This window comes from Vombatus ursinus, unplaced genomic scaffold, assembly GCF_900497805.2.
Source record: "Vombatus ursinus unplaced genomic scaffold, bare-nosed wombat genome assembly UNPS02014863.1, whole genome shotgun sequence".
Classification (NCBI taxonomy): Eukaryota; Metazoa; Chordata; class Mammalia; order Diprotodontia; family Vombatidae; genus Vombatus; species Vombatus ursinus.
Window position 1 is genome coordinate 38,909,359 of NW_020954641.1, and position 12,863 is coordinate 38,922,221.

The following is a 12,863-nucleotide window of genomic DNA, read 5'->3' on the forward strand; positions in this document are numbered from 1 at the left end:
GGATTAGGGGAATTTTCTAGCAGTATGCTAGGGGAAGTACAGAATAGGAAGGTGCTAATATGGTATAACAAAGTATAACTTGGTTATAAGATTCTAATAAGAATAGTAGTAGGGGAAAAGAATAACAGTCATAGGAAAGGGCTTCTAACTAATAGAGTATTCTAGCCAGAACTGCGTCTGTTGATTAGAATTGAAAATGGGAGAGGTGATGGTAATTGTGCGTAGGAAGGCTGGGTGGTGAAAAAGGTCACTGCAGTCATCATTTCTGAATTATTTGTCCGCAAAGGTGGCTCCTTTAGTTCATAAGATCATAGCTTTAGAGTTAAAAAGACATTGAAACCAACCTTGTCTGATGTGAAAACTGAATCCCAGAGAGGTTCACTGACTTGGTCATGCACCACGTAAACATCTAAGGAATAATTTGAACCTAGGTCTTTCTGACTCCTGGTTCAATGCCCAGGCTGCCTTTTATTTGATTTTTCTCAATGCTGTGACATAGGTTTGTTCCAAGCTAATGCTTTCAGTTGCAAACATGAGAACTTTCAAAAAAAGAGTGATTATAGTTAATGCACTGGGTTTCACTTTTGTAAATCTAGTTATGTGGAAAGCTGAATTCTAGAAATTCTGGCTGAGTTATGACTGAGTCTCTGTGTGATCTTGGAGACATCCTTTTGAATCTCTTAATAACAATAATTTGATTTGATACGCAGAGTAGGGAAGACCTAGAACTCAACTCCTAAGGCCTCAGCAAAAAAAAAAAAAAAAGGGTAAAGAAAGAGAGAGGTGTAAGGGATGACTAAATCCCACGAGAGAAGAATAATTCAAAAACATACAATAAAAACCTCAAAGGAAAGAAAAAAACACAGTTGTCCCATAGAAACAATTAGAATTCTTTGTTTAAAAAAATATGTAAGAGTTTTAAAACAATATGAAAGAAATGGTAGCTGTGGAGAAGAAAATTAGGGAACGAATCAACAGCTTTAATAGAAGTGGTACAAAACTTTATTCTAGTAGCAAACTCCCCCAAAATCAGAATGGAATAAATACAAATTGATGACCCTAAGACACAATAAGAATTCTTACAACAAAGTCAAAGAAAGAGAAAATAGAGGTAAATGTATAAACTATTGCATATCAAAAGCAACTGACTTTAAAAACAGATCAAGGAAAGATAACTTAAAAACCATAAGAAGATCTGAAATCCATAATTTTAAAAAAAAAAAGCTTGGATGATATATTTCAAGAAATCTTTAATGAAAATGTCCCAGACACATTAGAACAAAAGGACAATATGAAAAATGGGGGGGGGGGGCGCGAAATCCACCAGTCACCTCCTGGAAAAAAAAAATGAAAATTCTCAGGAATGACATTGCCAAAATTCAGATTCCAAAGAAATGAAAAACTATTGGCAGCATCTATATAGAAAGAATTTAAATATGGAGAAATCACAATCAAGATTGCATATAGCAGCTATCACCATAAAGTAGCTGAAAACATGTTATGAGATATTTCTGAAAGTGAAAGATAAAGATCTGTGTTCAAGAATAATTCACCCAGCAAAATAAAGTATAATACTACAAGGAGAAAAAAAATGGATCCTCAATGATAAAGAAGACTTTCAGTCATTCCTGATAGTAAAGAAGAAGAAAAACACTGAAAGTTGAAAAGGAACTCTGAAATGCAAATATCAAGAGAAAGATAAAAAGGCAAATGCAAGTGAACAATCTGGATGAACTGTTTACATTCTAATGGAAATGGAGAGGTGGTGAAAGTGTTCTTTCAAAATCCTAATGTAACAGAGGGTCATAGAGGTAGTTACTTGAGATAGAACACCTATAAATAGTTTTGTTATGTTTTGAAAATGCTATAAGAAAAAATAAAGGGGAGAGAGAAAAATACGTTAAAGGAAAATGAGAAGAAAAAAATGGGGGTGGACTTATTAACATATGTAATCAGGTTGTACACGTAGAATTATATGTAAACATAGAAGAAGTGGAGAAAGCAAGTGTCACTTGAACTTTACTTTCATTTAAACTAATGAAAAATGATTGGAACATCTACACAGAGTTTTGTATAGAAATACATTCAAATCAACAAGTATACAAATAGGAAAACTAAGAGGGAAAGCAGGAGTATAAGAAAAAGGATAGATTCAGGAAAGGAATAAATCTTAAGCTTGGAAAGAAGATGAAGAGAAGTTTAAAAGGGGAAGAAAAAAGAGGAAGGCAACAAACAACTTGAAATAAATAGGGAACCAGTAGAATCAAGAAGAAAAAAAAATGGAAGAATAGAATGGAGGGAAATAAACAATTAACTATCAAAACTGTGGATATGGGGACAGCTACATGGCACAATAAAAAGAGCTCTGGCCTTGGAGTCAGGAGGACCTGAGTTCAAAGCCAGTTTCAAACACTTAACGCTTACTAGCTGTGTGACCCTGGGCAAGTCACTTAACTTCCATTGCCCAACCAAAAAAAAGCACAAAACTATGAATATTAATGGAATGAACTCACCCATAAAATGGAAGAGGTTAATCAAACCCAACAATTTGTTATTTACAGGAAACACAGTTAAAATAAGGGGTTGGAGCAAAATCTATTATGCCTTAGCCAATTTTTTGTTTTCAAAAAAAGGCAATTATAGCAATTATGATTTCATACAAGACAATAGCAAAAACAGATAATTCAAACTATAGAGAGAGAAACTACATTTTGCTGAAAACTAACAGAAAATAAAACTATCTCAACACTTAACATACATACACTGAATAACATAACTCCTGAATACTTAAGGGGAAAACTAAATGAATTACAAAAAGAAATAGACAATAAAAACTTAATAGCAAGAGGAGACCTTATTTATCCCTAGCAGCCCTATATAAATGTAATAAAAAATAAACAAAGAACATAACCTAGATAGAAATTTAGAAAAATTTAATGTGACAGAACTGTGGTTACTATTGCTGCACATGGCATCTTTATAAAATTAATCATAAAAACCTTGTGAACAAATGCAGAAAAGCAGATATATGTGTGTATCCTTGATAGACCATAATGCAATTAAAATTATATTAAATAAAGAGTTACTTTAAAAAGGATGAAAAACAACTTGAGATTAAATAACTTAATGCTAAAGAATTTGTGAATCAAAAATAAATCATAGAAACCGTAGATAATTTCATTAAAAACAATGACACCAATGAGACAGCATATCATAATTTTTGGTATAGAGCCAGAGCAGTCCTTGGGGCAAATTTGATATATATGTATATATATGTATGTGTGTATATATATATATATATATATATATGTTTTTGTATACAGACATTGAGGGAATTTGTTTTGCCTACCTTTGGTTATTTTTCCAAGGAATTTGTTTTTCTTTTTCTTTTTTTTTTTTTAGTGAGGTTGGGGTGAGAAGGAAAGAAAATGAACTTCTGTTCATTAAAAAACATTTTTAATAGATGGTTGTATTACAGTTTTGGAATATTGCATACACTTTAAGGTCACTGTATTGTCACTTTTGCTTAATTATTTTACTTTGTTACAAGAGAGCTGTTACAGAGTGCAGGTATTCTATAAAGTAAAAACAAAAAAATCAGCAAAATTTTTTAAAAGAAATTATTTCATATGTAAAAATATATTAATAATGATAAGGTCATTGAACCAGATTGTCTCTGTTGTAATATCTTTAAGAGATTTTGTGTGATTTTGAAAAGGAGACAACTTATTGGAAGAATACATAAGATGGTGTTGCACTGTACAAAATCAAATGCTTCTTTATAATCAATAAATATGGTGAAATTTTGTATGTTCCTTAAGAAAAAAAAAAAGAGAGATTAGACTACCCATGGATAAACTCATGTACAGTATTTCTGTACTCATGATTTTAGTCTTTTGGGCAGCTTGACCACACATACATTTGACACCATCAGCACTCTTAGACATATGTGGCTTTTTGTCTAAATGCCTGGTGACCACCATAAGAATGGCTTTAGAAAAAACTGCTTTTATTTTAAAGTGAACTTCTTACCAAAATGACAGAGGGGAAGGTGAGGGACAGATGACGAGGAGGATGAACTGTTCAAATTTTAATGGTCCAGCTAATATACCTTTAAAAAAATTCAACTATTCACATCAAATAGGAGTAACATATAAGAGTTAATTATAAAATTAGAAAACACAAGATGTACAACTATTTGGATATATGAGGTGAAGGATAGTATCAAATCAAAGAAAATGTTGAAGTATAAATTTGAGAGACTGAAAGCCTGGTAGGGAAGTTTGATGAAGTGCTTCTGTTTTGTATATACTGATTTTTAGATGTCTCTGGAGTATCCAGGTTGAACTATTTTAATAGGCATTTGTTGATATAATACTGGAGAGAACCTAGGGCTAAAGGTATATATATGTATGTGTGTGTGTGTGTGTGTGTGTGTGTTTATCTGTATATATCGTATATGGGTGTGTGTATATGTAGATATATCTTTCAGTCTTCTGCCTAGATTATAATTATTTAAATCCATGGGAGTTAATGAGGTCACCAAGACAGTATAGAGAGAAGAGAGGGACTTGAACTAAACACAGAAATTTCTGGTCCTTCCAACTCTAAATCTTGTAACCACTGGCTTTGTTTTATGTTGATTTAGTCACAGTATCATAGTACTCAGGACTCAGAGATGATGTAGTCCAGTCCTTTCATCTTGCATGTGAGTAAACCAAGACCTAGAGAAATAAGTGACTTGTCAGAGAAGACACAGGTAGTAAGTAGCAGAGTTAGAACTCAAACCTGCATCTTCTGATTCTGGGCATAGTGTTCTTTTCACCATATCACACTGCCTCCATTGGTTACTTTGGCAGTAGGAAGAAATAAGAGACTTTTACAATTGTTACAGTGATGAGACCTAAACTAGGAGAAAAGTTGTAAGGAATATTATAGAGATAGAATTGATCATATTTGGCAATTTTGACTTGGGAGGAATGGGAGAAGGGAAGGAGTCAAGTTTTGAACCAGAGCTATATATTTAGACTGAAGGTAGTAGTATCACTGGAAATGGAAGAGAATAGGAGAACATTTATTGACATGAGCAGGTTGGTTTACTAGTGCAGAAACGTTAGCACTTTAAATGGAGCCAAGAAATAAGATACTACATCATTATTTTCTATTCATCTGTATTTGGAAATATTAAGTCCTTCAGAACATGCCTATGCATCCAAAAAATCTATAAGATTATAATTTCATAGTATTTAAACATAACTGGTAAGTTATTATTGTCGAGATATCATGTGGGAGGTAGCTGTTTTCATCAGTTATAGTATGTGTGCTGTAATTAGAGATTAGAAATTCTTGGTTCCATTGTAGCTTGCTAGTACTTATAACCAAGTTATAGTTAGCATATTTGAATGCTTTTTTTTTATAACAAAGCATTTCTTGTGCTAGAATTCCATTTAAAAGACAGAAAGTAATGGGTTCAACAGCAAAGTGCATGTCTATTAATTGGTCATTGTTTTCTAAGTAAATACAACAATTGGAGATATTTAAAAAGTTCTCAAGATCCACCAGAGGGACCAAGCTCGTGTTTATGAAGAGATCCCTAAGAGTAGGAAGCTTCTGTTTGACTGTCTTCCCTGTTCAGTGAATATATGCAGACAGATCACATTAAAAGAGTAAGAAGATTAGTTTCAGTACTTTGTACAGAAACCAAAAGTCAACATGAACATTGAACCAGTGTCCCAAGTATAAACCCTGCAAGGGCTCTGCAGTGAAGCTAAATAAACTTAGCTAGTCTTTCCTCTGATCCAGTTGTCACATATTTGCCATGAGTTGCTACTAATTGGATGAGTTACAGTGTAAGACCGGTCTAATAGCAACTCTAAAAGGTTGAAATAGTTAAAGAAAAGAAGGTGAATACACATGTGGGTGTGTGGGTGTGTATGGAAACATTTTCTGGAGCAGGGGTTCTTAACCTTTTTTGTGCTATGGATGCTTTTGGCAGCTTTGTGGAATCTGTGAACTTCTCAGGATAATGTTTTTAAATGCATGAAGTACATAAGATTACAAAAGAAACCAGTCATTGAATTGAAGTTGTCAAAATGTTTAGAAAACAGGCTCACAGACCGCCAGGTTAAAAACTCTTGATCTAAAGGAATATCACAAGGTAAATTAAAAGGTAGCATATGAGATATGGGTACCTAATGAGGTTCGTTTTGGAGTAGGAGGGAGAAAAAATAAGTAAACAGTAATCTGGTGGCAGTCATGATAATCCATTATGGATATAGGTTAGAGATGTCACAAACCTTTTTATAAAAGTGGCAAATAAAGAATTATAAAAACCTTGTAGGAAGGGGAATTCTATCCCCAAATATAGAAACACCAGCCACAGTTTCTCCAGGTGAAAAATCTAATTATTTATCCCGACTGTGTTTGAAATGGGTCAAGTGAAATGGCTATATTTGGTTAGGTTTATCTGATTATCTGTTTCTAATGGCAATTTTTCATGTTTGTCTTTCTTTCATAGGCAAAGGATGAATTTACCCTGCATGTATGACCAATGTAAACATATGCTACTTGTGTCCAGTGAATTACAAAGGCTTCAGGTTTCTTATGAAGAATATCTCTGCATGAAAACCTTATTACTTCTCTCTTCAGGTAGGCTAGTCACTTATCTGGTACCAAGTATTTGTTTCATGTGACTGTATTCCATTCAGAGACATTATAGACCTCCAGGTGGTAAAATGGATAAGGCACTGGACTTGGAATCAGGAAGTCCTGAATTCAAATCCTGCCTCAGACATTAACTGTGTGATCCTGGGCAAGTCACTTAACTTCTATCTGCATCTGTAAAAATTCCAGTAGTGTTTCGAGGCTCAAATGAGATAGTATTTTTAAAGTGCCTTGTAAATACTAAAGCTACCTAAATGCTAGGTATTCTCATTATAATTATTGTTACATTGAGTGTCAGCTATATGTGAAACTGCCCAAAGAGATAGCCTCATTTGTAATGCTTCACTAGTATGTTGTCAATCATACCTAAGAAGACAATTTTCAGGGTTATATAGAGACTATACAAATATTAGTTGCCTTAGACCTTTAATCACCCAGATAAATATTGAACAAAATAATATACACATCCAACGTGTCTGTGCGATTGGTCGTATTTTTTGGATTTCTGAACTTTCCAGGTTCCCTTCTACAAAGGAAAAAGAAGTCTTGAGCCTGTAGCATATCACGTAGATAGAAAAACATTATAGTCCTAAAGTCAACTTGTTGCTGCATCTATTACATAACATCAAGTACAAAGGGCAACAGGAGGACTGGGGAGGGAAGACTCCTCCCACCACATATTTATAAACACACACACACACACACACACACACACACACACACTCACTCTCTCTCTCTCTCTCTCTCTCACTCTCTCACTCTCTCTCTGCTCCATGTTAATGCAATTGAGCTTAATTCCCAGAATTGGTATAAAGAAGCCTCAGCTCTTCCTGCCAACCCTAAGCAAGATACTGTGAAGCAACGAACTTCTGAGGCAGTCAAAACAAATAAGTCACCTTTTCCTTCTCAGAACACCAAGCCCTCTTTGATGGGGCTGGAGAACCTGGATAGACATTATTCAATGTATATGTGACTAGACAAAGCACCGCCTTTTCTGTGTCTTGCTACCAACAAGTTATAGGCTGTATAACCTGGGGCACCCAAAGTAGGGTTGGATTCTCCTTTCTGACAGTCATTTACTCCTCCATTTCTCATGAACAACACAGAGAAGATTTGGGAATGTCATTACATAAGAATACTACCTAACCCAGGGGTGAGGAACCTGTGGCCTCAAGGCTACATGTGGCCTTCTAGGTCCTCTGGTATAGCATTTTGACTAAGTCCAAATTTTTTTTTTTTACACAACAAATCCTTTTATTATTAAGGGGATTTGTTCTATGAAGTTTGGATTCGGTCAAAGGGCTGCACTTGAGGACTTAGAAGGCCGCATGTGGCTCGAGACCACAGATTCCCCACCCCAGCCCATCAAAATGAGAATTTCCACAAGTGGTCTGCATGACCCAATAGAAATATTTGCCAAAACACAGCAACCAATCCTCATGTTCTCTTTGTCTAAATTAAAACGAAGGGCTTTCCAGAAAACTCATTTAATAATATATAGTTATATATATTATATAACTATTATATAGTTATATAATATATATAACTATATTATATATAATATAGTTATATATAATTATGTATATATAACTATATATATAATATAGTTATATATTATATAATTATATAATAATATATGTTAGCAGTGACATTTATCACCCACACCAAAGAATAAGGCAAAAATCTAGTTTTAAAGCCACAAAAATATAAATGAAGCATCCTGTTAAGTATTTTTTTTTACCATGTTCTAAGTGCAGACTACTGGAGAAAGATTTTTTTCAGATACTTGCAAGGAGTTAACCTCAGACAAGACAGTGTACCTAGAGTTAAGAGTCTCTCTAGTATGATGAGATTATTTTCAAGGTATATACTACAACATCCCTTCAATGCAAATTCCAGTATAGATTAAGAAATCTCATGTAAAATAAATATTAGAGGGAAAATAACAATTCCATTCAACTTATTTCTTACCAGTATATAAGATACAGCCCAGCACTATGAAAAACAAAAGTTTAGACAAAACAATCCTTGCCCTCCTAGAGCAAGTCCATTAGGGAGAAGACACACAAAGAGGTGTGATACCATCCATTGCAAAGAAAGAACCTTGGATTTGGACTTAGAAGACCTGGGTTAAGTCCCAAGTCCACTATTCCCTCACTCTGTGACCTCCAGCACACCAGTTACCTGGAAATTGGGTAGAACATTTATATTGCCTGTGTCACAGAGCCAATATGAAGATCTCTACCAGAATTAGGATCTGTGACCTCCAGTTACTTGGAAATTGGGTAGAACATTTATATTGCCTGTGTCACAGAGCCAATATGAAGATCTGTACCAGAATTAGGATCCAAAGCATTTGCTAAGTCATGCTGTACAGTCCTTTATAAAATGTGAGCTATTATCACTTAAGATCTGCTACACCGAGATGAGACAGGCTAAAAATAAGGTGAGCTTTAGCATTCCTTATTCTCAAAGACACTATCAATTTCATTTTACTTCAGGATGTGTCATCTCACTTGGTACCCATTTTAGTCTGTATAGGAGCTACGTGCAACTGATTGTATTAGGCCAAAAGTGGAGGAGACAAAAAAGTATGGGAAAGCACTACAAGCGTTAGCTAAAGATACAGCAGTCTCATGGTCCTAATTTCAAGAAAAGACCATATACACCTAACACGTCATCGCAAAAGGATTTGTCTTCTCTTGTACCACATATCTCCAGTGTTGACTGGCAGATAGTTAACCCTGGGTCTACTGACTTCCAGTGCAAGGCAGCTTCTACTCCACCATCCCAGCTTTTAGGCAGTACCATGACACTGATAACACCAACCCACAGAAAAAAATACTGTTTGTACTGGTTTGATTTGTAAATAGAATTCATAGCCACATAGTGACAGAATATTCACACTCACCTCCTAAACATATTCTTTTTCTCCACAAGAAGGTAGAAACCTCAGGAGTCTAAACCACTGAGTATCCAACTATCTGTCTCAGGCTGTGTTTATTTTACTGAGTCAAATCATTGAACTTGGCCATTTCAGCACTATTTCCAAAAATTTCTCTTCTGTTTTATCCTCAGTGAGCCAAACCTGACCGCCACAGGCTTCAAGTGAAGGCAGTTGTTTCTGACTTCATTTTCTCTCCTCACAACATATATTTTGAGGATACTTCTTACTTCCATTGCGTATCACAGTTCTGTCATATAGTTAGCTTCCAGTATGGCTTCATAGACCTTCCCAACTGACTCTATCTTAACAAAAGCATATGGTAGCACTGTATAGGACAATCTCAACTTGCTGCAAACATCATACTTATGGTCAGGGTAGAAGTGTTGTTCTGGAGTATTTCACTCTCCAGCCATCACACCACCATGTGAAAGAATTTATAATACATCCTAATCTCCACCATCAAGAGTCAGATTCCTTTTTTTTTTCCTTTTTCAGTTCCCAAGGAAGGTTTGAAGAGCCAGTCACTCTTTGATGAGATTAGAATGACTTACATCAAAGAGCTGGGGAAAGCCATAGTCAAGAGGGAAGGAAACTCAAGTCAGAACTGGCAGCGATTTTATCAGCTGACTAAACTTCTGGACTCCATGCATGAGGTGAGTTTCTCAAACTTCAATCATCACACTGTTTAGGGGTCTTAGGTCTTGCTTTTTGAAACCCATATATTTAGAATGGTCAGTATATTGGAAGTGGCATATACTACCAGGTAACACCCAGGAATGTCATGAAGCAAAAGCAAGAGTTGAACTCCCAACTCAGGCTACCCATTTCATTTCAGCACATATTAAGCTCCTACTATGTGCACATCACCAGCAACAAAATGACATACACAAAAGCATCCTTGTCCTCAAGAGTTGACATTCTTCTGGAAGAGATACAACATGTATACAAATAGTTGTTTGGGGTTTTTTTTAACAGTTACCAAATAAAATACAGGATTTGAGGCAGGAGGGAGCACCAGAAACTAGGGGGGTCAGGGGAGGCTTTGTGAAATAGGTAATACTTGAGCTGAGGTTTGAAGGAAGAAAAGTATTCTGAGAGGATGTGGATGAGGAAGGACATTCAATGGAGGCCAATTTGTGCACATGCACAAAGGTGGAAAGTAGAATACTAGGTTCAAGAAACAATTAGTAGTCCCATTTGGCTGAGATGTAATAAAATTCATGACAGGGAGTCCTATGAAATGAGTCAACAACAATTATTCCTGCAGAAATGGAAACAGCTGGCACTATGTTTTCCATTCTCATATTCTATAGACTCTCCTATCCACTGGCAGTCCATCCAGCTGAATGGTCTAAGACAACTTAGAATATACCATGTGTAATTGTTTGCTAAGTTCTTCCACTTTTCCCCTTTGGGGAGTCAGGGCAGGGCTGTAATGAACAAGGAAGAAGGATTGTTGCTTGCAACTACATTACAGTTCTGCAAGCACCAGCCTATCCTTTGGACATCATTTTTACCTGACTCGTTCTCTTCTCCTTTTAGATAGTTGAAAACCTTCTGAACTATTGCTTCCAAACATTTTTGGATAAGACCATGAGCATCGAGTTCCCGGAGATGTTGGCTGAAATCATCAGCAATCAGATACCAAAATACTCAAATGGAAATATCAAAAAACTCCTCTTTCATCAGAAGTGACTGCCTTAATACAAAAGGTTGCCTTAAAGAAAAGTCAGATTTATAGCTTTCATCATACAGACTTACAGACTGGTTCACTTCTGTCCTCGTGGTGGCGTTTCTTCTGCAATTATGCACTACATGTGGTTTCTAGAGGGCCAAGACTTGGACATGAACACAGTTGCTTTGAAGCAACAGGAGCAGTAGGGAGAAAGGAAGTGAAATAAGTCATTTTGGACATCCTGGAAATCAGACACGTCATCCTGGGAAGGAACTTCTCAGTGGATAGAAAATGGCACCCCAACTCCCGCTGCCAGGAATCTGCATCATGAACATTCTACTAGTGATTTTCCACAGTTGGTTGGATAAGTGTTTTCTGGGACTTTTTTTGGTCATGTTTTTCTTTTTTCTTTTTTTTTTTTCTTCCCTTCTCTCCCTGTATAGTTAAGATAGCCTTTTGATTTATGCATGGTAACCCAAAAAAGTTTACAAATGTATGCCAGAAAAGGGAAGTTGTGCCTTTTATAGCTATAACTGTCTGGTTTTAGCAATTTCCTTTACCTTTATATCCAGTGAACTAGGCCTGCCCATTTTTCTTACATCATTTTTGTATTCGAGTTGCCTGTTGTACAGCTGTCTGTTTCAGGTGGCATCCGGTTCACGGCTTTGCTAAATAAATGCGAACCATTGTTCTTCTGTGTGAAAATGGGTTGGTGCTTCTACCCCGAGAGTTTTTTGCTCTCAGGAGACCACAAACAGAATTTTCTCAGACCTCCCGGGTCTTTACCAATTATCACCCTAATGCTTTGTAAGGTATATCTACACATCTGCATAGCAAATAGACACAGTCCCACCCGGTGACTAACTGGTACATGTCACCGAGTCTGGTGGCCTTCTCAATAAGCTATGGATAAGCTATGGTAACTAGAGAATAACTCCTAGAAATGACCTAATCACACAGTTAGGGTAGAGTGAAAAACAAGGAGCAAGATTCTGAATGCATGAGTTCTAATTCCTGCCAGCTGTGACATTCTTCAGGCCTCCCTCCTCATCAGGGCTTTGTAGAATAAGAATCCACAGAAAGATGGCAAGGAAGTAAGCAATCTCGTTCAGGCACCCCTTTCTAAAAGAATATTGATCTTCACAGTTTTAGAACAGCCCAGAGAAGTTTTTCAGTCATACCTGGACATTTTGTTTCTGTTCTTAAAACCAGTACAGCCCCTTCCTAAATTTTACTCAAGTAAGAAGCCAGCCTTATCTGGTTTTTAAAAGGCTTAATTTGCTGAACCACAAAATCAAACCAAGAAAACGAACTGGCTCGACACCCATTTTCACATTCCCATCTCACACCAATTAGTTCCTGTCTCCTGGGGCACAGGAGATGCTCAGCTATGATTTTTTGTGATGGCCGATCATGTTGTCAGACTTTTGTGTTTGTGAGGCTTACACATCCCTTCCTCTCCACTTTCTCATGTGCCATAAACTTGACAGGGGTCTTGTGAATCTCTCCTCCTCACTATGAGTGATCATTTTAGAAGATTTAGAAGCTGTAGTAGCCCTTTCTGTGTGCACCTTACCG

At 36.2% G+C, this 12,863-nt stretch overlaps 1 protein-coding gene across 2 annotated transcripts in view; it reads left to right on the forward strand.

Annotated features, from left to right (window-relative positions):
* The window catches only part of NR3C1 (nuclear receptor subfamily 3 group C member 1), a 135,343-nt gene extending 123,353 nt beyond the window's left edge, over positions 1-11,990 (forward strand). For both annotated transcript variants that reach the window (XM_027841735.1, XM_027841734.1), the window contains exons 7-9: positions 6,518-6,648; positions 10,106-10,263; positions 11,153-11,990. In XM_027841735.1, the coding sequence (XP_027697536.1) occupies positions 6,518-6,648; positions 10,106-10,263; positions 11,153-11,305 (442 nt within the window). In that variant the 3' untranslated portion in view covers positions 11,306-11,990. The remainder of the gene's footprint in view (positions 1-6,517; positions 6,649-10,105; positions 10,264-11,152) is intronic.
* Positions 11,991-12,863: the final 873 nt, after the last annotated feature.